Source organism: Melanostigma gelatinosum, assembly GCF_949748355.1.
Source record: "Melanostigma gelatinosum genome assembly, chromosome: 7".
NCBI lineage: Eukaryota > Metazoa > Chordata > Actinopteri > Perciformes > Zoarcidae > Melanostigma > Melanostigma gelatinosum.
The window spans coordinates 8,910,828-8,937,516 of NC_136640.1; the positions used below are offsets into that span (position 1 = coordinate 8,910,828).

General features: G+C 43.1%; 1 protein-coding gene across 6 annotated transcripts; it reads right to left on the reverse strand.

Moving 5' to 3' along the window:
- Positions 1-1,549: 1,549 nt before the first annotated feature.
- On the reverse strand, positions 1,550-25,715 carry trip12 (thyroid hormone receptor interactor 12). Of its 6 annotated transcripts, none has more exons than XM_079272356.1 (42): positions 25,638-25,715; positions 22,382-22,528; positions 21,848-21,976; positions 20,822-21,609; positions 16,310-16,415; positions 15,377-15,513; positions 15,075-15,158; positions 14,799-14,894; positions 14,560-14,711; positions 14,419-14,454; positions 14,219-14,314; positions 14,021-14,113; positions 13,770-13,931; positions 13,349-13,417; positions 13,058-13,223; positions 11,752-11,869; positions 11,438-11,594; positions 10,972-11,044; positions 10,390-10,618; positions 10,118-10,236; positions 9,724-9,931; positions 9,310-9,410; positions 8,993-9,167; positions 8,721-8,862; positions 8,406-8,597; positions 8,161-8,312; positions 7,882-8,039; positions 7,644-7,717; positions 7,315-7,514; positions 6,779-6,906; positions 6,523-6,674; positions 6,274-6,416; positions 5,981-6,137; positions 5,694-5,792; positions 5,475-5,589; positions 5,023-5,177; positions 4,620-4,784; positions 4,335-4,499; positions 4,107-4,220; positions 3,866-3,960; positions 3,641-3,744; positions 1,550-3,060 (listed from the first exon to the last, which is right to left on the reverse strand). In XM_079272356.1, exons 2-42 carry the CDS (start codon positions 22,477-22,479, stop codon positions 2,864-2,866), a joined length of 6,099 nt encoding a protein of 2,032 aa, XP_079128482.1. In that variant the 5' UTR covers positions 22,480-22,528; positions 25,638-25,715; the 3' UTR covers positions 1,550-2,863. The 6 variants fall into 6 exon arrangements, with proteins under 6 accessions (XP_079128482.1, XP_079128479.1, XP_079128481.1 ...); XM_079272353.1 differs by having other exon boundaries at positions 10,972-11,125; XM_079272355.1 differs by having other exon boundaries at positions 10,972-11,041; positions 13,334-13,417.
- Between the last annotated feature and the right edge of the window lie 974 nt (positions 25,716-26,689).

Below are 26,689 nucleotides of genomic sequence, written 5' to 3' on the forward strand. Positions count from 1 at the left end.
GACAAAGACGTGCTTTAGGTTGTTGGTTAGGTCATAATATGAGTTCTGTTTTGGGGTGGATTTTCCCTGAAGTCCCTAATCTGATGCAATGCTTCATTGAACTTTAAAAAAGGGGCAGTCTTTTACATATTACATCTAGAAGTCACTAGTAATAGTTTGAGACAAGTGGCATGACTTGTTATCTGGAGATTACACATTTTGAACAGAAACAACTCAGGTTTGACTTTTGGAGATTGAAAGACTCAAGGCAGGGAGTCTGAGAAGAGATGCTCAAGAGTTGCACTGTGTGAGGCACTGAATGGGATCCAGCAGTTTTTAAGCTTTATTTAAAGTGTAGGTTTGCAAAAGTCTTTCTTGAAACAATGGAAGACACCCACTTGATTTCATTAACGCAAGACTACTGAAGGCTGGTGCACATTTTCAATAAACCTGTGTTTTTTTTTTGCTCAAGGACTGTTGAGTCTGTCGCTCATCTCTCAAACAAAGACACGATCTCTTAATGAACATTCACATGGGGATTATAACAGCAGATAAAAACAGTGTGTAATGTACACCAGCATCAGGCTGTTGAAACACTGGGAGCCTATCCTTTGAACAAGGGACTAAACATCAGATTTGTTTCTCAGAAGTCCCCCAACTTTATGGAAGTGCTGTATTAAATCAATGGCGTGCCCCTTAAGTTTTAATATGGAAAGTTTCCTAATCATATATTAAGACGAAGAGACAACAAAAAAAGTGAATACGGATCAATTCAACCTGCATTTCTAACATAAACGTCCTTCCATTCTCTTCGATAAGAAGCAGAAGTCTCATCAGGCCCTGACCTCGTCTTCTTTTCTCCATCAGACTCAAGGGTGGATGTTTGATTTACAACCTCAATTTATTCAGCTGAAGGAGTTGCATGTTTCAGTCAGATCAATATAAAGCCCTGGTGGTTAACACTGCGGACTCAACTTTCCCCATTTCCATAAAGAGTCCTCCCAAGATGCAATGGATCTGTCACCTTACACCACTGCAGCTCACAGTGCTGCAGCAGACTGCTACCTCCCCGAGTCTGATGCTGGTTCACACACTTTAGTCTAGGAAATTATAAATGAGTCTCAGCGTTTCCATTTGGCTCGTCACAAGTTCACAATAAAGTTGAATATTCTATTATAAATGGACGAATCACTTTGTAGTCAGTTATTGCAACACCTACACACACGTTATGGAATCTTAAATCCAAGGCTAAGCTTTCTGTTGTTTCAGAGTTTGGGAACACAGAGGTGGTAACGATGCACCTTGGAGGCCGAGTTTAAACCCTGCTGAGACCTAAAGGGCAACATTCCAGGTAAGTCGAAATAAATCACCTTCGTCACCTTCTCCCATGGCCACTTCCCTCATCCTGTCCAGCTCAGGAAGAAGAGTGCATCAAGACTTGCCCGAATTATCCTTAACCGATTAATGACCAGCTTTACTGAAAACTGTCCAGTATCTAAAAAGTTCAACCAGCTGTGAAGGATTCATTAGCGCAACACGGCGCGGCAGTGGACAAATAAAAAGGACAAAGATGAGTCAAACAGTTACTTTATTTATGTTCAGGTAAAAACATGAACCTGATGCAGTAAATTATTGCAGATCTTAGAAACCAGCACATGAACGATTGGGCCAGGAGAACATACAGTGGCGACCTCCCCTGGCCACTGACTGCAGGTGCACACCACGGTTTGTTCCAAGCCAGCAGTGCAAAGAAAATAATAATTATCAACTACAGCAAGAAATAAAGACGACATAGAAAATAAAAAAAAATAAAAAAGGGGGTAAAGCAGACATTCGCACCTCAAAGAGGGTGTGAAACTGCATATAAACTTTATTCCGTAGATGAACTTGAAATGCTGTCTGGCCATGAAACGATAAAATGAGACCAGCCAATTTTTTTTTGCCCAGCTACATTATGTGTTGAGGGTTGCTCAGAGCTTGGTCTACCAAGATAACCCTACACATCCGGTAGGGCCCAACAGAAAGACACCAACTCTATCAAAATAAGAGCAAAACAAAATTCCAACACATGGTTACAACTCGTCATTTGAGCTGAAGCGCTCTATTATAAAGGAGGCCAGAACACAATCTCAACATGGGTAGAGGGGAGAGAAAGAAAAAGATAATATACGCTCATCACTACCTGCATTCAACCAACGGCAACTCTCCTTTTTCCACAACTTGAAGCAAAGACACACGGAGGGAGGGAGGGAGGGGGGGGGGGATGGAAAGCCTAACCAAAATGCGACACACAAACTGGGGTCAATATAATACAGAACAGAATGCGAACAGACGAACTGAGAGGAAGAGACATGAGAACAAAGAGCTATTCTATCAAATGTGTAGAATGGGCAAAGTCTGCAAATTTGTCTGTACAAATGATCTTTGGAGCTAAAGTAAACCTAGCTTGCTCGATGGATCCCCCCCCCCACCACCTGCCCTCCCCTCCCTGACGCCCAGTGACGTTGTCCCCCACTCTGGAGAGGAGATATCCCCCCCTTTTTTTTTTTTTTAAATATCACATAGTAATGCAATTTAAAATGTCACCCAGATGTTTTTTTTTTATGTTTTTTTAACATTACTCAACTACTGATATAAGTTTTACTCTCTTTTTTATATTTTAAGTTCTGTGAGTCATGGAACACTTTCCCACTTTTTTTTTGATGGTTTTTTTGAGAGACCGGGGGCAGCAAATATATATTTAAAGTCTTAATTTTTCTGCAAGCTGCTTTCTCTAACAAGAAGGCCGTACATGTAGCCTTGATGTATGTGGTTACAAAAAACTAAGAAGGAAGTCGTGATTTCAGTCGCTGTAGAAGGCATTTGAATGTGAGATGTGGAGCGATCAGGACAGGTGGAAAGACTGCTGGCCCTCGCGGGCCGCAATCAACAGTTTCTCTCGCATTATGTCTATGCTGGAGTAGTCAGGCAGCTTCAGGTAGTTGACACAAGTCATGACCGATGGGAGGAAGTCATCCGGGTTCTCTGTTGACTCGAATGTCTTCCTCACAATCGTCAGAGGGGGATTCAGGCTCCGGAAACCTGAGACACAGGAGCCAGATGTCGGGCAAAGTTAGAGACATGAGGAGAGCTAGGTAACGTTAGCCGTTGGCAGCACAGTCCTTGGCTAAATAACAACGAACTTAATCAGACATGTATGCCCATTGTATTGTCAGTAATTTCCATGTTTGCTACTCAAAGTAATCACAGTGACAGAGTCCCTCTCTAACACAGTCCTGCTTATAACGGAGCTAACATTAATAGAGGTTGAATTTAGTTACATTATGGTGCCTTCAGGCTCCAAACAGTAAGAATTTGTATTGGTTGAAGGAAAAGTACAGCGATATCATCAGGCATTCAAATGTAATCTTATAAAATGTAGTTTTGGTGAAGTGTTTTCATGTAAATAAACCCTATATATGACAATAAAGTAAAAATACAACATTTAGATATTTAGATTTTTTTTGTGTTTAATTGCCCAAATCCTTGTTGATTTGATTTATTTTTAAGCAGGCCTACATTTTCCATTTCAAACAAGTCAGATTTGGCTATCGCGCAACACCTCAACTACTTGTCAAAAGGCTGAAGAGGCTTAATGTCAAGTGTTTGTGTGCTGACTCACCACCAACAGGCAGTCTGGGGCTTCCTGTGACAAACTGCAGAAAGAGTCTCTGCTGCTCGGCATCAAAGCTGCTCAGCACCTCGAACAGGAACCGTACTGCACGGCTGCAAATACACGGGAGGAAATACACGTCAAGCATTTGTCTCGAGACAAAAGTTACTGAGACAGACAGTCTGCACCCGTGCTGCAATGGTGCTCTATTATAAATGAAGAGCTTGGTCTCACCTGTCATGTGTGTAGCCGTGGTCCGGTCGACAGCACTCCATCAACGTCTTGACGTCCCACGTCTCTGATTTACTGCCGCACAGCAACTGGTCGAGCTACAGCAGGAGAGGAGAGACAATGAAGGAACGTGTGGACCAACTAATATTTCTGTTGACTTTTGCGTGATTGTTCAAAAGTTGATGTAGCTGCAGATGTTTCTATTGACCGAATCATATTGTCAGTTGCAATGAAATGTGCCTACCTCCTCTGGATAGAAATACTGCAGGTGATGCAGGGGGAAGACGGATTCAAAGCCTTCCCTAAATGACTCAAACTGTCTGGACACTCCTTCATTTAGAGTCCAGTACACCACCAGCTGGGGGGAGAGAGGAGAAAAACGGAAAAGATCAGCCTTATAAGAGGAACAATACCAAGACCAACAAAAAGTATGAAACAGTGACTGTTTGCGAGAACAGACTATTTCACATACCCTGAGGTATTCCTCCAGGTTATAGATTGTGACTGGAAAGTCTTTGCCGCCCTTTTTCAGCTCAATGTTCGGGAATCCTGGAAGAGTGAAGTCCAAACTCAGGTCTTCCACTGAGCAGCCGTTCATGCTCAGGCTCTCCAGGGCCTGCTGTAGGGTCTCCCTCGTCTGTTGCACACAAACACAGAGAGAACACCATTGTATCTCAGGACTATAATGGAGCCTAATGATAGACTTTTAGATGCTTTCGTGAAAACGCTGCATGAAGTCCTCTGTGCCGTGCTTCACCTGTGATCGGTCCTGTTCCAACCTCTTCTTCTGCCGGATAATATCCTCCAAGTGCTGGATGGACTTCGCCACACCGGGGTCAATGTTCACCAGGTCATGGGAGCTGATGGACATCTCGTGCCGGAGCATCCACTTATAAAAGGGCAGCCCCAGAGGCAGGTCCAGCTAGGAGAAGGAGCGAGAAAGTGGTTCAGAAAGTCAGAAAGTTCAAATGAAAACGTGCATGAAAAGCTACGCAATGTTTCCAATGCTGACCGATAAATTAGGACAAATATTTCAAACAACAACAATGTATCCGACTGCCAGCAGACACCTTGATCATGCCTGAAAGCTTTGACTGCAACAGATCGAAATCAATTTACTGCTGGATTTAAGAAACGGAACAGAAAATAGAGGCGCTTACCAATCTGAAGTCCATGATGGCTTTGGCCATCAGCTTCCCTAAGAAGCGGAACTTCATTTTGATTTTGGCTATGTGTGCTGGTTTGGTTGTCCTGCCGAAGGGAACAGCAAACAGTCCTTTGGAGCTAAACATGTATTTAGTTCCCTCTTGGCTTCCTGTTTGGGCAGAGACACAAGTATGGTCAGAGTAAAATCACTAGATACATATCAATATACACTTTCACCAAAGCATTTAAATCTAAGGTTAGTGCAATCATATTTAGAGTGAAATATTATAAACGTCTGACCAATCACACACCATCCCAAACACAAGATCAGCCCGGGACAAAGAGCTCTTCATTTAAAATAAGTACATTCCACTGTGGCCGTGCCTCACGTTGTGAGCGAAAGGTCAAAGCTAACACTAGCACGACATGCTTTCATCATATTCTCGGTGAGACTGAAGGTTCCTACCTTTAGGATTGGCCAGTGTGACCTCTTCGCCCCTCCACAGGCCGAGATCAGCCCGCTGGAGCTCCTGAGACACCAGAGCGTAGAACTCCAGAGTGGGGCCAAGACCTGTGCCGACCTGGGGGAAGAGTAAAAGATGAGAATCACTTCTATAAAAAATAAATAGAAGCATTTTATTGCACCAAAGTGCAAGTCATCCTTCGGTTTTAACATAACAGATACCTCGTTCTCATACTGAATCTCCAACATTGCCCTGGAGCTGCCCAGGTCCTGCATCACTGACTCGGCCTGTTTCAGCAGCTCGTCGCGGTTTATCGTCCTCTGAACACAAGATGAGGGCGGAAAGAAATTAAGTTTAAGAGCTGTACTTAAAAACAAAAATAGGTCCTAAAATGTTGACATTTCAAATCAGAAAAAGATCCAAACAATCATAAAAAGGCCATTTAGATACACAGACACACTGTGTACAACAGATGGCTTCCAGTTCAATAGAACACAAAACATTGTACCTTCTTCCTGTCAAGACGCGGTGCAACTCTGCTGTCCTGGGAATCTGATTGGTTGATCTCAGGGTTTGTGTCCAGTAGGCGCTGCATGGCTCTGTCGCGATCGAAGGCAGTTACGTAGAACAACATCTGCCGGGTGTCAAAGGGGAAGAAGAACGGACTGTAGAGAGAGAGAAAGTTTGTTAGAACAAAGTCATTTTAGCCAACAATCAACACCAATATTAACTCTGCAGCCAAGAACACAGGTGACAGATAAAACTAACTCCTCCTTTTGGTCTTAAGTATGAAGCATTTACCAGGTCTTTCCGAGCTCAATGAGCCAAGTCGGGATGTTCCCCGTCATGATGACCAGCGGGTCTTGCAGCTGACGGTTAGCTTTGGCGGTCAGCTTACTGTTGATAAACTCACTGGTCGCCATGATCTCCTTACACACGGCATTCTGCAAAACAACCAGAAAATATTACATATCGTCATGTTACTTCCACACACAACAAAGTGACTACAAGTCACTGCCTTCCTCGTGTGATTCTTCAGGACAGACTTACGTCGTACAAGTAGAACCAGTATCTACTGATGGAGTGCAGGACCCTCAGCAGCAGGTTGACTTCTAAAGAGGGGTCATCAAAGGTTATGGTCTCTGGAGGCTCCGAAGTGAGGTATGTCTCTAAGGGGTTGACGACGCTGGGGCACACGCCATCTGGAAGAGACAGGAATTAACAGGAGTGACGATTCAGACAAACGATCAGCAGCTGTGTGATCAAAGCATGTGCTTCCTTCACTACGAGATAGTTGGGCTCCCACCATGCCACAGCTCATCCTGCTTCTTGGCGTTGCGAGGAGAGGTTTTGGTGGGAGCAGTCTGTGCTCGACCCCTCTTTCCACCCACAGCGTCTTTGCTGCCGTCCTCGTCCTCTCTCACGGGCTTATACCTGTCAGGAAGTAAGAAGGGACGTTATGTCTCCGAGCGCTTTGACGAGCATGTGACACGACTCTGTATACGAACATGTCAAGGAGGAAACGCACTGAGGCCAATAAGCATTTGCAATTCCGACTGTTGTCGAGTATGTGTGTTAATCACCTACTGTGCACTCCCCACTGCGCTGTAGAGTGTATTTCAAAATAAATCTGCATGGCGAGACACCACTAGCGTAAATGATGATACATTGTTTATATTTCTCTGACCCTTCAAGGACTGGCTAATGACATTCAGAAAACAAAAAAACAGTGCTCTTCTGTTTTAAAAGTGACGGTGAAGGTTAAGAAAGTTGGAAGATGCAAAACAGACAAATTTAGAGGCAGAAGAGCTCTGCAAGAAAAAAACAAAAGAAGCATTTTACCATATTGTGTGCGTTTTGGTCCAGATGCCAGCTCGCCCAAGTGGGTTCGCCTCATCGTCCGTCGACTCCCTTTCTTCCTCTGCTTGAAGACTGTACTGCCGTACAGCCTGGTACACGGTCATGTTGTACGGCAGCAGGTGGTCACCGATGTAGAACTGTAGTCTGTGACGCACACTACCGGAGTTCAGGAACTGCGCCGCCTGTGGTAACCGATGAATAACATGTGGTTTATTGATAATACTGAAGCGGTTGCAGGACTTAGCAGTCAATAGGATTCAGGGTGTGTGATTGAAAAATGGGCCTCATTTAGCATTAACGGTATCACGTACCAGGGATTCATCGATTTCATCATCTGAACCGTCGTCATCGCTGTCTTCATCCTCTTCTCTGATTCGGCCGTAACCTGTACAAACAAGATGTCCATTTAGCGACCCAGCTAAAGAAACACTTAATGTAACACTGAATGAAAACTTTTGGAGAATGTGGAGGAACAACAGGTGCCGTAGGAGAATCCCCGGTTGATGGTGTCTTACAGGAGGCACACGGTAATCTACTACAGTCCCTCACCTCTCACAACGAGATATCTCTCAATGGCTTGCACCAGGGCCAGGGGGTCTATCTTCACAGGGCCGCCTTTCCACTGCTTAACGTTAGTGCAATCTGGGTGTCTCTGCAGCTGACACTTGAGCTGATGTGTGTTGAAGAACTTCAGTGCCTGAGAGCCCCTGGAAAGATGCATTTAGAAACAGGTTTTAAACGTATATCAAACCATACAGTTTCATAACCAATCAAAAGTGTTTGAAATAGTTATTTTGATCAAAACATTCAAAAAATAAAGCCACAGACCTGCTGCCATTGCCGTTGCCACTGGGGAAATCGTGCACTTTGACGGGGAACTGCTCCATTTGGCTCAGGCAGCTGTTCATTTTGTGCACCAGTGCCAGGTACGGGCCGTTCTCTGTCGGGTCCAGGCGACCTACAGGCTCCATTCCTTGAACCTGCAAACCAAACGAGAGAGGAACAAAATCAAACTCTGACCATCCAGACTGCCAAAGTCATGAAAGTCTTTAAAATGTAGTCTAGTTTCTCACCGGACAGCTCGCGAACACATGGAGGAACCTCTTGAGCCGCACGTCGCGGCTCAGCAAGTCCCTGTCGGTGTTGGAGGTCAGGTAGACAAGGAGCTGCTTCACCAGCCCGCTGTGCTGGATCTCAAAAGACGACACGTCAGATTCTGACACAATACTGGAGATCTCCACCAGGCACTCCAAACCACCGTCAACCTGGGAAACGGGAACAAAACACATCACCAGATTTCAATTTCAACTTAAAGGACAACATCTAAAACAACCATACATATCCTTAAGTTCGTAGTGAATGTTATTATCTCAGCGTGGATGAGTTACCTGCAGGTTGAGCTGCTCAGTCGCTGTGCAAAGTCTCTGCAGTACATTCAGTGCAGGGTTGCTGCCATCCACATTTTCAGAATTGAAGTAGCGCTCCACAAACTTACTCGCCTGTTCCTTGATCCAGGCTTTTATTTTGTCTCTACAAACCCCAAAAACAATTCACCGATTACATAGAGTAAACACATATTACCCTCATAATCACTGGCACTTAACATACAAGAAGAAGAGCACAATTTGAATAACAGCGGAGTGGAAACTCATCATCGTACCGGTTATTAGAAATAGAGTCCTTGGGCGGTGCCCTTGCCAGGCCACTCACTCCCGCTGTGCGTGAGGGCTCAGAGTTGGCATTGTTGGTCTGGGCTCCCAGCTTGCCCCAGGTCTTGGGATTAAGACTGGCCAAAAAGGATGATTTGGGTGACTGAGTACTGGTAGGGCTCTTGGCTGTAAAGAACCCAAAGGGTAGATTAGGAGGGTTATCCATGGGTTAAAAATATATCAAAGTCCACAAAGTAGTATTTAAAAAGCCCCTAGCGGGGATGTTTAAACATCACACATACACAGGGACAGCAACACGTTAACTCACCCTGATTGTCGACTTTATCATCATCTCTTGGGGGAGAGTACTTGGGCCTCCTGGGCCCTCTTTTAGGAAGCCGTTTCCTCTTCAGGACATCACTTAACCGCCTTGATGGAGGAGAAAGTAATTACTATAACACTCTTGGGGGAGGCATCAGTATACATTGAGCCTATCAGACATTATTTGTGTACTTATTAAGCAATGCATGTAATTTACTATCTTCAAGTGAACGTGTGGAGCTAATTGTCAGGCAAGAAAACTGTTTAAAAACTGTTTTTGGGTGATTCAACACAGGATGCAAATGCATGTTGTGTTAATGAGGATAGTTGCCAGTGTGGACACTAGCACTGTAGCCTGTACTAGAAACACTTTTTTTTTTAAATAAGTCTGTAACCAGGCAAACCGAAGCCACACACTCACCCCTGTGGGCTGAGGTCCAGTGAGTCGTCCATGCTGTGCTGGAAGCTGGGTGAGCCCAGATCAGGAGTTGCATTGTTCGCAGATGTGGTGGATGCAGTGCTGATGGTGGTGGTGCACAAACTGGCAGTACTACTAGGGCAAGCCTTCGGGGGACTAGTGACGAGAAAGCTCTCAGTTTCTGACAGGTTCTTCACCTGGTGCATCACACCTGGGAGAGAATGCAGAGGGACAGAAATTGTATAAATCCTTCAAAACAATAGCACAATACACAGCGTTTGCCTTAGGATGGAGCTGAAGCAGCAGAGGTGAGTCTTCTGCACCGTCAAAGCATGTTTGTCATGTATCTGTCACAGTCATGTAGAGGATTTGAGTTTTTCATTGGATTATACGCTACCTTCTCTTCTAAAGTAGACACTGAAGACATCCGGCAGCTTCTGCATGAGAATGTCAGCCATCTGAAGAGAACCCACCACAATCTTCAGGTCCTGGCTGGATAGCATGGAGGCAATGTGACTGTAGAAATAAAATAAAAAAATAGATTAAAGACTTGCACCAGTAATTTCCTAGTGCCTTAAAAATACTACAAGGTTATTCACTTAATTTAAGGAAACCCTCTGAGCTGGTTTTAATGTCAATGTTAACAGTAATCCACCAGTGAACGGATACCTGGACACAGCATGGTTCCTCAGCACATCCTTCAGCAGCTCTGCGTCAGCAAAGTAGATTATCCTGAGGATTGCTCTAAGGCACTTGTGTCTGACAGCGGGGCCGGCCGACGAGCTGTACACCTCATACAAGACCCCGAACAGGGTTTTGATGAAGCACTTTGCCAGCTCAGGGTCATCCTTCATTAACTGTGCTCGTGCATCCTCTCGACGAACCTCCTGGTGACTCCCTGGAGAAAGACAGCGAACAGGTCAGGCTGATCTCCTCCACCACACAGAATTTGGTGACACAATTCCACTGACTTGCACGCAGTAAATGTATGGTGTTTTACCTGATCATAAAATCACAACTAATTACTGTAATTAACAATTCATTCTCTTTTCCACTTTTTTTTTTGCCATGAAACTGGGTCACTGTTGTGACTCCAAGCCGATTACAGTCGCCATCGTACTCAGTAGAGCAGGCTACAAAACATTCACAACATCGGGCCCTCGACGGTGAGCGTTTCTGGTTCCTCTTATTTTATCACATGCTACGCACTGTCATCTTCACACAAATGGTATTTGAAAAGGTCTGTATTACCTGTGTTAGGGTTGGCAAGAGGATTGGGTTTCCTCTGGATACCACGTGCTGTTCCTGTGTCTTCATTAATCTGCTGCATAGAGTTAAAGTCAATTGTGTACACACGGCCCAGGGTTGACAAGCTGATCTCATCCTCCCCGTTCTGGTGTGCTGTCTGCAGGGCAAGATAATCACCACCCAACATCAGTTTTCCATACGGGGAAGCCCCAAATATTTGTGTGTGTGTAAATGTATTGAGAGAGGATGACGCACTGTAAATAAGACTGGATGTTGTCAAGTACTGTGATGCAACATTTTAATTGATTAAATCCATTATTCATCAGTCAGATAATTAACTTTTAGTTTGACGAGGTCCAGAATGACTGACCAAAAATACTGATGATTGAAATACAACATATCACTATGTATATCGCCAGCTATTATGATTTCAGATCATTAATACAGAATGTGGGTGATTCACTCATACCTCAATGATGCGGCTGTCAATGCGGTTGTAAGGGTGCCACAGTCCACGGTCATCCCTCCACTGCCAGATCGCTCCCTCTGTCGTCTGGGCGCTGCCCTTCTTCAGCATCAAATCAACTGCAAAGATGCCCTCTCTGGGCAGGCAGGGCATCAGCTCGCTGGAAGAAGAAGAAGAGTGGTTTGAGAAGGCTACGACATTTTATCCAATTCAGTTTAACCATCATGCAAATTGCAATATTTTTGCCGTATTGCCCTGCATGATCTTAACCCATAACGTGCTGAAAAGAAGTCAGGCTAATAGATAGTAATAGTTACCATATCAGTGAGGTCAGCTCATACAGCTCCTGGGGGCTCCGGGGTACCAGCTCGATCTGTTCCTGGCAGCTGCCGTTTGATGCGCCACACAACAGGAAACGCAGAGTTTCTGCGATGTCTGTGAGAAAAACATTTTCTGTAAGCTGCCCTGTTGCACCTTTAACACGTAATACTCTTTCACTTCTCCTAAAGGCGGCTGAGACTGAATGCTAAGCTAATTTTAGAGGCAGCCAATGAGATGCGAGTTGATGTGAACCGACGTGAATATGGTCTAGAAGGTTAAAATAAAAGGCAAAGATTTGTCTGCTCAAGTTGAAAATGTTTTGAGGTGCAGTATAGCATGTGCACCTGCACACACAAATACAGGTCAGTTGATAGGCGTCAGCTAGCTACAAGCTACATTTTGTACTGTCATGGATCCTCATCACAAACCGCACGTTTTCCTGAAATATGGTACAAAATGCATTTTACTAACATTGTGAAGGTGTCAAATGTGTTTGATCATAAACAGTAACTCAACTAATCAGTGTACGTTTACTTTCCGACTTCGTAAGGGTCAGGGCACCTATAATATGAATAGTTCACTAAAGCTTCAAAACCAATGAATAAGAGGCAGTTATTAAAGAAATGGAGTTGTACTTTTACAGCGCTTTTACAGCATCGAACACTGCACGTCATTCACATGTTGTACCTGCCCATCAGACTAACATTCACACACCACAGCCTCCGGGGGCAACCTGGGGTTAAGTGTCTTGCCCAAGGACACGTCGACATGGACTAGCACCGTCGGGGATCAAACTGCCGATCTTCTGATAAAGGACAGTCTAATTTCCCTTTAGGGAGAATGGGACACAACCAAATTGATGCTCAAGTGTTGATTGGATGCTATAACAACACACAAAAAGGGGTTAGAACCACTTGTGACTGTTCAGATTATTCATTGATCGACAGCGAGATCAACCTGACCGTGAGAGGGACATTGGTGTTCCATCGGCACTTTTGGAGTCGTTAATAACTATTTTGATAATTACCAGTGTTTGCTAAGACAATGGGGGCTAAGTAACTGTTAGCAAAATTAAGTGGGCTTTACATTTTTAATATTTTGAAACATGGAATAAAAACAGTTTCCTTTGCTATTCCACACTTCCTTTTTTCCCCTGCAAAATATTTATCAGGCTGCACCAGCTAGTAACCATCTCATTCATTAAGTAGAAGTGTCGTAAGTACATACAGTACCAATGTATAAAAATATGCATGACAGCATAAGTGAGTGGCAAGGGTGTGACCTAGTGTGTGTGTTACTCACTCTGTTTCATAAGCTGGACTGCCAGGCAGGGGCAGTTGGAGCACATCAAGGAAAACATGCGCACAACCATGATAAACATCCCCGAGCTGAGCACCGGAGGAGTCACTACCAGCAGCTGCTGAATGTTGGTCAACAGGTCCCGTGACGCCACTTCCTGCAGCAGGTTCTGTCGATTGAAACACACATGCGCATGAGCGGTGGAGTTGGATGGCAAATGGAGATAACACAGGAATGGCAAACAGAAAAACAGCAAACGTGGTGGTAAGTCTTACAAACCATTGAGGCACAAACCTCCTCATGTTGAAAGTTGTCCACCAGTCTGGCGAAACAGAGACAAGTGCTTTCGACAGATTTTTTATCCTGAAAGAGAGGTTAGTGAAAAAATCCATTCATAAATCAGGTTACACTGAAACAAATGACTGAAGAACAAATACAATTTAAAGAACAACCTATTGAGGATATGATACAGGGGAGGAATAAACGGTGGCAATGCTACATTTTTGAGTTGAAATGATAAATTTCCTAATGATTGACCAACACACTATACCAGTAGTACGACTTCCCTAAAAAACACTTTAAGTTAACAGTTGTACATTAGAAGAGCATAAGTGTCTCTGTTTTTTCAGCTTGTCGTGCAACTAGACGCAGTTTTAACTTCTTTTGCACAGAAAACACCAAATATGGATGAAAATTAAGAAATTGAATAACGCACCTGGTGTGTGAGTCTCTGAGTCAACAGCGGCAGAGAATCCGCAACAAAGCGGAACTCATCTGGCGTGATGCTCTGGCAGCAGTTGGCTGCGATGGCCAAAGCATTCCTCTGAGCATTGATGCTGAAGAACTCCAGGTAGAGGAGGCAGTCAGCGAGCCCACCCTGCAGGGGAGGAAATAACACGATTGCTGTATATAATTGTGGCAAACAGAGATGGGATGTTTTCAGAGTGCGCAAAAAAACCCACTTACAGCCTGCAAAATGGCTTTGCTGTGTCGCCTTGACAGCATCTCCAGGGCCGTCAGGGCCTGCTCTGCTACGTCAATAAACTGGATCACCTGAAGCTGCACAGTAGAAGGTGAAACAAGGCATTAGCATGTCAAAAAAAAAAAAGCCACCGCTGCGAATTAACACGCGTTAAGGGACAGACTGAGTGCACGGTGTCTCACCTTCTCCAGGAAGACAGGAATAGCATCGACCACCACAGCAGAGGATCGAGGGAGCGCCTCCATCATGTACGTGAGTGCACGAGAGGCATGATTCATCTGTGTGCACGGATCAAAGGCATGCAAACGAGCATCATTAGGACAATGAATGACTAACACAAAAGACGACTACATTTACAGCGATAAAAGATCCTCATACTCACAATGTCAAAGTTATGCTCCATTTGTAACAGTGTGATCTGTGAAAACGACAGTTGAGTTGGTATTACTACGGGATCAGAATAGTGGAAGTCAAATATCAATAGATACTAGAGAGGTTAATGACCAAACAAAGTAAGACTAACCAAAGCAGGCACCACACTCTTGACCGGGAATCCACCGAGTGTTTCCTCGTTGCCCATCACCAGCAGCTGGCACATCTCAATGGCAGCTTGGAGCTGCTGAGACTCGTCACCTGTGGCCTGCAGGCCCTGCAGTAACTGCTGAGCCTTGGAGCCTGTGGACAGCGGGGCAGCGCGTTTCATCGGTTATTTACCAAACGTTAGGAACACCGATATCAAGAGTAGGTCGGCAGTGTACTCACTCGCTCCACTGCCGATGGTCCTGTGAAACAGCTGTGACATCCGGGGTCCCAGGGGGCCAAAAAGATGAGGGGGGAGACCCCTGGCCTCCAGTAGGGCTATAGGGACAACAACAGCAAAGTTTAGAGTGCAACTATACAAAAGCCAAAGCATTAAAGATCAGAAACACCCGTACATTCATTCATGCAGACACAAAGTGACAGTCTACAAATGGTCAATCTCGGCAGCGATTGACTGTAAAATCTGAGGGGGGGGGGGGGGGGGGGGGGTTAATGTACCTTGAAGCCTTCCCATTTCAGAGTCATCCGACTCACTCTCTCCAGAGGTTGTCATGCCCACTGCTCCGGCAACTGAGCTTGAAGCTGGACACAGAACACATCAAATCAGATTTCACAGCGGAAAAAGTTAACTGTAAAGAAACAAATTTGTCTTTCAAGTTGATGGCTGAATTTCATTAAAAAAAATTGACTACGAGGAAAAGCTTAAAAACCCCTGTGGGCTTGAAGAGGTTTAATTCCCACACAGGTTTAGTAGAAACATTTTGATCAAACAGGAAATGAATAGGTGGCATGATGGGTACCTGAAGCCCCTTGTGATGCCTCATCGGTGCGAGCGGCTGACGAGTTGGCCCCGTCCTGGTTGTTGTCAGAGTCGGCCATTTTCTCCTGACGGCGAGCGTCGGCTGCCCCGCGCTTGCCCAGGCCTGAGCCCCGCCGACTGCGATACGAGAAACAGAGCGACAGTGTGAGTGACAGCAGCGTAATCACAAAGGAGGATGTGCATTCTAAGTCAAATGGACAAAGAGCAGTGGCTCCCCTGGATTTTCTTTTTTCATGCTGAATGTTAATAATACTGTTGTACATTTGATCAGACTAAAGTGTGAGATTGAAGACTCTGGAGCAAGAAGATTTCAAAGTTTAAGATGTTGGTTGTTTGGAGTACACGCTGTGGCCAGATGATCTAAACAATTCCCTTACTTATTCTGTGACACAGCTTCGTCACCTTAGTGGGGAAGAAGGGTTTTATATAGGAAACAGAGGGTGAATTGCTCACATCCTACATTGCATCATACAGCTTTCAGTGTCTCTTCAACATAAGCAAAGGCTACTGTTGCCGGGTCAAACAAAGCTCACAGGTTCCCTGGAGAGTTTTTGACCGCTATGGAGGTTTTTCTTTGAAGGGGTCCCTGTTCTGTCCTCTTGCTCATGTGCAAAAGGATACACACGTATGCATGCGGGAGATGTAATTCATAGTCCTATTCCACTGATCTACACCTGTAGATCAGTGGAATAGTGAATAGTGTTACCACCTGGTGGCAACACACCAAGACAAAGTAAAGACAGAAGAAGAAGACTGCAAGCTAAGGAACACGGCTGTAAATTAACTCGACCCGAGTTTAGCGGGTTGATGTTGCTTAAACTCACTGGTGAGCACCAATCATGAAGCTTTAGACTCCTAAATTGAAGGAATCAATATACTCCAGTGAACATGAGGTCATTGCTGTGGTCTGTACCTGGTGCTGGCACAGGAGCCCGTGGTCTTCTGGCGTGTGCTCCGCCGAAAGCTGGGGAGCTCTGCTGGGGGAGACTCGCTGCGCTTCTTAGTGGATTTCCTCAAATCTGCGGCGAAAAAAAAGGTGACACATAACCCAACTATGGACTGGGCAAAAAACACTGGCAGCAAGTTCCTCTGACCGGGATAGACAAACATAAAATCAAAACCATTGTGCTGTTTGTCAATTAGCTACAATAAACATCACAGGCAACAAGATTCAGAGAGTAAGAAGTCTTATTGTGGTACAACAGAAAATATCCGTCCATATCATGATTATTGGTCACAGACTGATTCTGAGTGTTACCTTTCCGTATAGTAAAGGCTCTAGTGTTGCCGGTTTGGAGCCCCTCACTAGATGGGTCAGCATCATAAATACACGAGGGCAAAACTGCCACTAAGAAATATAATGTTGTCCCCGATATCACTAGGAGATGGGCAAAAAAATGCCCCCATAATGTCCTCTAATAATAATAATAATGATAATTTAACGAACTTGTCAAAAACATCGTAGCCTATATGACCCGGTCCAGTTGCCATATAATGTTTTTGATTTTCGCCTTGACTGATGTTGCGTGAAGAACCGAACGTTCTAAACAAATAAATGTGCGCTTCGTAATCAGACCTGAGACTGCGGTCAACTCAGCAGACACTTAAATTTGAGTGCACCTACATGCTGAAATTCACGGTAAACACATTCAAACGGCACAGATCGGGAGCGAGCGAAGGACTTCGCAAAGTTTGCAGAAAGATTAACATGAGACAACATCCGGTTTCTTCAGACGAACATCCGGTTTTCAGAATGAGATGCCAACAAAGTACACATATTGCATCATGGAAATTAGATTAAATGAATTATATTCACATTAAGTATAAAACATGCTACCTGCATCTCGTGAGTTAAAGGGAAAATACACCTAAATTGTGCGTAAAGTGTCTTCATTCTTTGATTAGAGGGTTGCTAATGAATAATACCGGACTGACAGTCAATTAAGATATTTTACTAAGCAATAACTGAACTGAATTTGTACCTTCAAATGGCACATTTTTAAAAATTTCATGGCGCTACAAAAATATTTTTCACAATAATTCCATACAATGACTGATGTATATGTAATCAAGGCATCGTTGACTTAATAATTGTTAATAGTTAAAAAAATGTAATAATAATAAATAACCATCAATTGAATATGATTGTCTGATTTATGTTTGTTTTTTATTCAAAAAAATCTAAGAAAACACTTTGAATCTGTGGTCTACTGTCTAATAGTCTTATTATTGCCACTTGATGACAATTGCTCATATTCTGTAAGCCTAAATAAGTATATTTATTATTTTGAACAAAGGTTGAATGTTATTTCACAAGTTTCAAAAAGTGCCCCCAATTTTTTTTAAATGCCCTGGATCTCAGTCAGTGGGGGCAAAAACTGCCCCCTAAAAAATATGTAAATTTCCTACCCTGAGATGGGTATTAATAGTAACCCAAGCCATGGTCCTATAACAGGGCAACCTTCATGCTAGATCTGTGACTCATAATGCAGTAGTACAAAAATAAACATTGAGAAAGTTACGACCAAATTAATTAAAGATATAAAAACTATTATTTCCTTTTTTTCCGACTTCATTTGACCTTATACCAGGTAAAACATTAATCCCACACACACCAGTGACTCCTAATAAACCTAAAACCATCAAGAGCCAATTCAATGTGATCGCAAATATTGTTGAAGCATAACATCACTCATCAAACATGACCAAAAATGCAATGTAAAGCCATACAGAATCATTGGATCACAGGCAAACATTGTAAACGCTTACTCACCATTAGAGCTGAAAGTAGCAATCTATGCGTGTTCAGCGATACAAGCAGGCAGACAGACATATGAAGCGCTGTCCTCTTGACAGAAGCAGTGAGAGTTCTTCCCTGCCCTCTGACATACCCCTGGTCAGCTGCTGGGCCAACAAGCTACGCCAACTTAGGAGGGGTCTCTCCATTTTGGCCCATGGCAGAGCCCACCTCAGTTCCTATGGCCTCACCTATCCAGAACAGACTAACCCCTTACTGACCTCAACAGCTTACCCACCAAATGTCTACTGTAATATCTCGGTGTATCTGACCTAGTGTCCTGCAATGTTGTCCTCTTCTAATAAGGGATGGGTATCAAATCTCAATACCCTTTAAAAGGGCTAGCGTGCAGTATTTTGGCAGATCTATAAGCAGAAATGGAATTTAATATTCATAACTATATTTTCATCAGTGTATAAATCACCTGAAACGAATAATCATTGTGTGTTTTGTTTGCTAAAGATGAGCCCTTCATGTCTACATAGGGAGTGGGTTCTCTGCACCGAGTCCACCATGTTTCTACAGTAGCCCAGAGCGGACAAATCAAACTCTGGCATATTGCGTTTTTTTACATTACCTGTGAGCCACTGTAGCTCTCTGACATCTGATACAACTATTGGCTAATTAAATATATTTTGGACTAAATCATAACGCCAGTTAGACATTACTGTGATGTACCGGACCTTTGCATGAGGAAATTCTCTCTAACTGGACCTGGTTGAATTATAATTGAAGACCTTAGTTTGTGTTTAACACTGTTGCATTAAATACATTCGACTTATTTCTTTTGTGTGATTTTACTGAGCCAAGTATGGTATATGACAAAGACACTGTTGCCATTACCTAGTTCCACCACCAGAGAGCAACAACAAAAATATAACGTTTCCATAAGAAAAATGATTATGTCGTGAATATATAATAGAGGTCGAGAGATTAATCCATTTGGCTAATTAATTGGCGCAGGTAGGACGTTTCTACAGACTATCGATATCGGTGGAACTGGGCTCCGATAATATCCAAAAACCTTGAGCGCATGATTACTTCTGGCGAAAATGTGGGCTAAACCTTTGCTGTCCCAGAGAACAGCTCATTTTTGTGGTGGTACTTATGACCTGTTTTCTGTTTATTTTTCCCCACAAAATATATCTCTCTTTATCAGCTCTTTGTCCATGAAACAAAACAGCCAGCTCTTTAGAATAATTCAGTCATGTTACCAAGCATTCACACTGCCGCAGCTGTAAGGGATGGGCATTTCAAGCAAAAATACTATCTGATAATCACTGCGGACTAATGGCTCATTATTACTCTCAAGCATAATCCCAAAAATATCTTAAAAAGATCAAAATGCTACCTTCGGTAGAAACACCTGAACCCATGCTACCTTAAAAGACAAACTGTAACATAACTAACATTGTTCCAGTACCATTATCAGAAATGCCTCCGATACAGCCTAAAATGCTGGATTGGGTATAAGTAAGTATGCAAGTCTATGCATCAATCTGATATCACGATATATCATTCATTAGCTCATTTATGCTACACAGGCGCAACAACACGAGTCGTACATCATACCTGATTGCATGTGGAAGACTCAGATATGTGGAAGAAGCAAGTTGGCTCACTTTTTAACCACTTGCTTCATCAGCTCCGAAATCGATGCTGGACGGAACTAACGAGCGGCCATCTTACTTCCTTCACATCTCTTACGCTAGCATAGAGTGGAACGCTAGACAGAGCTTGCAAAAGTGGCAATATTTTACAGTGGAAACTCCCAACAGTAAAATGGAGATGTGTTTTAACAGAAAGGTACACTGCGTGGTCCAATGTGCAAGTTCAGGTATCAGAGTTGGTATCGGAAAATGTTGCTGGAACATATTTACATCACTCAGGATTTCTGCACTAACAGTATTCATCAGTGCGGCCCATGGATTAATGGTCGGCATTAGACTATATAAATAACACAATGAAGACTATTTTATTGAGTGACCAGCCGTATTTATGCAATTAGCTATTCTCCAATGTCAGGCTACTGGTACTTAAGTCCGAAATCTGAGCCAGTTGAACCGCTCAGTGAAGCCCACACTCACCACATGTGCGCTAGACAAGAAATTTAAGACACACATGCAATGTTGTAGGCAGTGTTACCAACTGCATTTATACATGTTCATCATAGAAATTAGGACCGATGCCTGGATTAAAAGGTTTTGGCTGTGTCCAAAATGATTCCCTATATAGTGAACTATATTTACTTCATTTGTCAATTTTATTTCTCAGAGTAAAGCGTTTATCTGCATGGTTTACCTCTGTGGTGGAGGTATGATGTAATGTATATCAAAAAAGCAGCAGTTACACCAAATATACTAGCTCCCAAAGGTTAAGAGTAAGGTTTTGTAGTTGATGCCGTGATGCTGCTTAGATCACATGTCATGCGACATTTAGTTATCACCTCCGTTCAAGCACGCAAAAACAATGTGCTGACCCCTCAATCATTTTATACAATTAGAAACCCAATAAAACAAACCCTTCCCTCGCAGCATGCTGTAAAAGAGAGGTCGCCTCAGACTGTGGAGTAAAAGGAGCATTTCTAGCACCCATCGAGGGGCTCCATACACAGGTAATGTGACTCACTTGCTAGTTTAGCTTGTAATCCTGATGGCCCAGGTTTGGAGGTCTCACTCTTGGAAGATCCGGGCAAGGACAGTTTGGGTTTTGGCAGGTTGACTTTGGGGTTGAAGCGCGCTGCCCACTCAAATTTTGAAGAGCTGGCGGTTTTAGCCTGCTCCTTGTCTCGGGTACTACGGCGAGGGGAGGGGCTTGAGGCGGAGCGAGAGCGTCTTGCCTTGGTCTGATCTTTTCCCTGTTTGACTCGGGCGCCCTGCGTGGTGGCGCTGTTGGGGCCTGTGGTGGAGGAAGAGGATGAGGTGGAGGCAGAGGAGGAGGAGTCCGTCACGTTGCTACACCCAGCTTTGGCTGAGGCGGCCGATTTAGACGCCAGCTTGGTGGGTTTTGCAGTTCTGCCCTCGGTACGATTGGGGAGGGACCCAGCGGCGCTACTTAGACCGGGGAGGGAGTCCGCTTTCTTCCGTTTCTGGATTGGTGAGGCCCCAGCGGCCCCGCTCTTCTTACTCTGGCCTCGACCTGACAATGCAGGTACCTCTGAAGCAAGTGGCCTCTTCTTGGACTTAGCCGGGCCTTTCTTGGTCTCTGAGGTATTGTCTCTGGGCGGTGGGACCGATTTGGACTTCTTGGCAGGGGTTGGTGCAAAGGTGCTGATTTGATCAGGAGCCTCGCTACGCTTAAGCCCACGGGCGCCTTCGCTCTTTGACTGGTGGCTGGGTCGTTCTTGCTCAGATGTCCCAGCAGCCTCTGGCTCGTCTTGCAACACAAATGAAGCCACGGACAGAGTAAGACCGCTTCTGCCAAGAGGGACAACAAAAACACCATCTTATAAAACTCCTCAAACTGTGAGTAGTGATTTAATTACACGCCACATTCATTGTACAGATTTAGAACAAAACCCAAAACGTGTACAATACTGTATGTTTGTCTTCATTGTGAATTTTACTTAGTATGACACTTTAATAATGTACAAACCCTACATTCTCTCTCTCACACACACACACACAATAAGCACCAAGTAGAGAGGAGGGGTACCTTCTTGAGCTGTGGCCTCTGGACTGGCCAGTGGCTGAGCTGGCTGAGCTGGCTGAGGCTTTGGAAGCCTTAGGTCTTCTACTTTCAGGTGGGGAATTTGCTTTATGTTTTATCTGCTCTGACTGCAACCTGTAAGGTTGGAAATTAAAGAGAAAAGGACATGGTGGGTTTCTGTAATTAAGCCAAATTAAAAAAGAAAAAGAGCCTCGATCAGTCCGCAAATAATTTTTGCTTGACTGCATAACCTCTTACGTTAACACATCTGGAGTAGCAAGAAAAACAAGAGTTAATCATCATTTTACTATGCTAAAAGAACACAAGATAAGCTTCCAGTCTGATCAAACAGGCCAGTATAAACATTTTGCATTATGTTGAAATTCAAATTGACTGCAGAGAAACACCACCCATGAACTAAGTACCTATCTTCCTCCACTAAAACAAACCTCATTATTTTAAGAAAACCCTAACTAATGTTCCCCACAGACCATGATAACGGCCTCTTACTTTGAATTGAGATTTAAAGTAAAGACTCACCTTCCTGCGACTGTATGGTCTTGTGGCTGGGCCGCAGCAGTGTTCCTCTGTGAACGGCGCAGTGACCCCCCTGGATTGGAATTAGGCCGGTTGGACATTGGCACCTCTCTCCTGAAGGGACATACCCTTTCTAGATACTACCATTCACTGCAACAAAAGAGAGAAAGAACATAAGAATACCAGCAAAATGCAATGGCTTTTATCTAATCTTTCCAACAACCACCGCATTATCTGTGGTTTAAAATGAGTTGCTGTGCTGTGGGTGACCGCTGACTGAGCGTTTGTACCATTAAGAACACCTCTCTAGCCCATTTGAGATGATCAGGGGAACGACTGTCTCATCAATTTTCCTAAGATTGTATGTCACAGGATACAAACTCCCACCAGAAAACTACTGACAAATCCTATCACTGACACTACTTGTCATTTAGGCACAAACACAGGCTGCCACAAAGATCAAAAGCAAGGAACGAGACAAATCAGTTGACACAGTAACTATTGTAGGATAGTTTTTCTATGATGAAAATGATTTCATTAAGTGACTAATATGTTTCCTGAAAAACAAAAACTAGAGATCCACACAGCTCAGTTTCTGTTCCAAGCACCATCTCACTCTCCCATCTGCAACTAAATGTATATTTATATGAACCACTTACAGTAAACCACTAAATTACCTTTAAACATCGACTATTAGAGTGTATATCAAATCAGAATATAATAGTTTTAAGAGACAGCACATCATAAAGAAGTTAAACGGTTTTGTATAATGAGTAGTTTGTTTTGGACTGCAAATCATACTAACCCAAAGTATACTTAACTTGCTTTTTTTTCTTCTTTTTTTTTAAATGTACATACATTTGTAAGTTTAGCCCGTTGACAGGGACAACTGGCATAAATTCACCAGATAACAATCATAAAAATCCCTTTATATTATTAATACACCAACCAGATTTGTTTGAGTAATAATACAAAAATATCGGACAAATTGAAATAAACCTACCATTGGGCAAACTGCAAATCAAATAAACCACACAAAGACCATTCAAAATCCTTTTGAAAATTAACAGTTGTTGCTATTCTTTAAATGACCATTACATTTAGATACCCGACCAACAGAGCTGGTTGATGTAGATTGTAGTAATCATTTTCGTCAGGGTGTGAAAGAAAATGTCTAATTTATATATAATTATCAGTAGTCAATAACACGAGGGTACTGATAACGGGAGTGAGTTATATATTTTGAACACACACACACACACACAAACAGCTGAATGATTTAATCAAGTCATAGACAATGACTAATGATTTGCAACCTACGGTAAATACTTCTTTCATCCAGAAAAAAGAGATTACTAATCAACCCATTTCGTTATGGTTTAAATCACGATATCACTGATAATAACATACGCCACACTTGGCAAGCTCACAGGGCCATTTTAGGCCTTCACTGACAGTGCATCCTCGTCTTTGTTTATTCGTCCCTTCTGACAACTGGTGCACCACACTCGCGTATAATGTGATTAGTTAAGCACATCAGATGATCGGCTGCTCGTAACACTCGCCGGTAGGAAGTTTCTTAGACTACACCATTAAAACAAGCAAGTCCGTTTCCAAATGTATACCCATGATTTACAGAGGCCTATATTTCTGACGTAGTTCTCTATCACCATCGATTTACGTTAGCATGTTTAGCCACTCACGTCTTAGCTAAGTCCCATGCATTTTGACAGTGGCTTAGTCGAATCCGTGTAAAATCCCCAAAAGCGAACATTGTCCCGCTGAATCTTCACTTTTACGGCAAGACAATGCGAAAGGCTAGAAAATACACACGGAGACTCGTTAGTTAAAGTTACGTTGGCTAAAAGTGGTTACATGGAAATGCGTAGTCGGCGTAACGTTACCGGTCTGTCTGTCTTTAGCCCCCAAAGTAAACGCATTGACACATTAGAATAGCTAAAAGCTACCTTGTTGTGGTTTGAAACGGTCATTGTTTTTATTAAACGGTCAAGACCAGTAACCGTCAGCTTCAGTTAACCCAATTTAAACATCGAAAATGGCAGCATCGGCAGGTCCGTCTGTCGCAAGCGGTTTAACGTTAACGTAATATAGCTAGCAGGCTATAAGCTAACTTGGTATTCTGACTGCCATGGCACATTAGTCTGTTTCGCTGTCGATCAAGTTTGAAGAAGAAAAAAAAAAAACATACATGTCTCGCACGCAAGTTAGCTCACCTTCTGTACGGTTCGATGAGATGATAAAGTCAATAATACACAACTGTCAAGTCGTTTGGTAACTGGCCACATCCAGTATTCACTCTTTTAGGAACTGTCAAACGAATGTTGAGTACACAAGTATAGCTAGCTAACGTTAGCTAGCTATGGGGATCACTTGTTTTCTAAGCTGATTTAAGGCCAATGCCTGCTTCTGCGCTGGCTAGCGTTGTAGCTAATTTTAGCCAGACAGAAACAAGCTGGCTACTAACAAGCAACGTGTCAACGTATATACTTCCTATTTCGGTAAAAAGGGCCAAATTAACGCCAATCATCTAATTTAGCTAAGTAGCCTATCTTGGCATGAATAACAAGTATCGATGCTAACTATTAGCAAGCTAATGCTAGCTTAGCCAAATAAGATAGCGAATGTTCGCGAGTTCACTCGCGAACAGTAGGCTGACAAATATAAACACTTGGCTGTTAGCTTGGGAAGCTATTGTTACTTATTGTTAATTAATGACGATAGCTGTCCGGCTGACAAAATTACTGACCTTAGCAAAACCAAATTAGCTACTGCCGGGCAGTTACGTAGATGACGTTTAGCGTTGTCAAATCAAACAAGAGCATTATTGCTATTACCAGCTAACCTTGGCACGCGAACTAATTAATATTAGCGAGCCTTGTTGTCGCTAGCTAACGCTTTGCCAGCTCGACAGAATGCTAATGGGATTCCTTTGACAAACAACAGCCTCGTTACGACACACGGATTCAGCCTTTCTGGGAACAATTTTATAACATTTTGTCAATATATTAACAATTTGTCTAGCTAGCAGCTAGCACGTTAACGCTAGCTAGCAAAAAAGAAATGGCCTCTGATACCTTTTAGACACAAAAAAACAGGAAAGCAGGAACGGGATTCGAGATATTTTCGCAACACTGAGTCATAATTCCTCCGATGTTTTTCGATATTGAATAATCTCGAAGGTCCGAGTGACTGTTGGCCGAGATGTCACTGAAAATGTCTACCTTTTATATAATGTTACCTATTTGTTCCAGTGTTGTAGTTGTAACAGACAGTGCACCAGCTCCTCTTTTCTCTCTCTACCCCTGCTAGTTTCACATCAGCTGAGGGGGCCTACAACTGCAATATACATCCGCGTGATTCATCCGCTGAGGGACTAGTTAAGTCTACTGCTGATTTTCAGCTTGCAGCATCTGCTTGTTTTTTTAGCCAACGATGCCGCCGCGAGCGCTGTGTTTTGCTCTTTAAATATACGGCTAAAAAGTCTTCAGACAAAATGCGCTGTATTTTTGTTGGTGTTCAAATATAACGACTGCAACACTGAAGTCATTGGTGACATTAGCTTGTATCAATCCGCTGGGTCGTGACCCCCCCCAATACACACACAAACACCTTTAAAAACATATAACTACAGAATAATATGATGTCCAACAATAATGCTTGTCATCAACCCACATAACGTTAAATCCAGCACAGTGTTTCCAATACAGTTGAATAAAATAAAGTTATTTCAGTTGTCATGGTAACAGTCGTGCGTCCAAAATGCCGTCTTACAGGGTCCACCTCCTCAAAAAGATTGTATTACCAATATTGAGGTTGAGTGTTTGTAGGAGTTTATATGTATTGATCAGAGCCTCAAAGAATAACGTTGAGTCACTGGGGCTTAATTTTCACCTACAACGTTAACAGCTAGCTAGCTTATAAATAATGCCTTGCTGGGCTTCTCATTTATACTTTGTAGACTACTTTCTGCCAAAAAAAAAGACTCCAGTAACATTTTACATTTCAAGTTGAATTGGGTGTTACGGTAAACAGTGAATTGATGGCAAATTATAGTTCCCAATTTTAAAATGAATCTATGTAAAATAAATATTGCAGTGGGTTAGAATCCATCATGCCTCAGGTCATTTGTTATTCCAGATATTATTATACATCATTTTATTTTGGATTCATGTGCAATATAAGGTTTTCCTGGAATTAAATCAAGTCATAATATCTTCACTGTGCCGTCATGGTGTATTTCTTTCTAACTTTATTGAGATCATGGACGATTTCTGTGAGACTTGACTGACA

Excerpts from the sequence above, each read along its gene's own strand:
- trip12 (XM_079272352.1), bottom strand. The coding sequence starts at position 22,479 with ATGTCCAACCGGCCTAATTCCAATCCAGGGGGGTCACTGCGCCGTTCA. Across the intron at positions 16,416-20,821 it reads ATTACAAGCTAAACTAGCAA|ATTTGAGGAAATCCACTAAG; the intron begins GTGAGTCACATT and ends TTTTCGCCGCAG. Across the intron at positions 11,126-11,437 it reads TTGACAGCCGCATCATTGAG|ACAGCACACCAGAACGGGGA; the intron begins GTATGAGTGAAT and ends CTTGCCCTGCAG.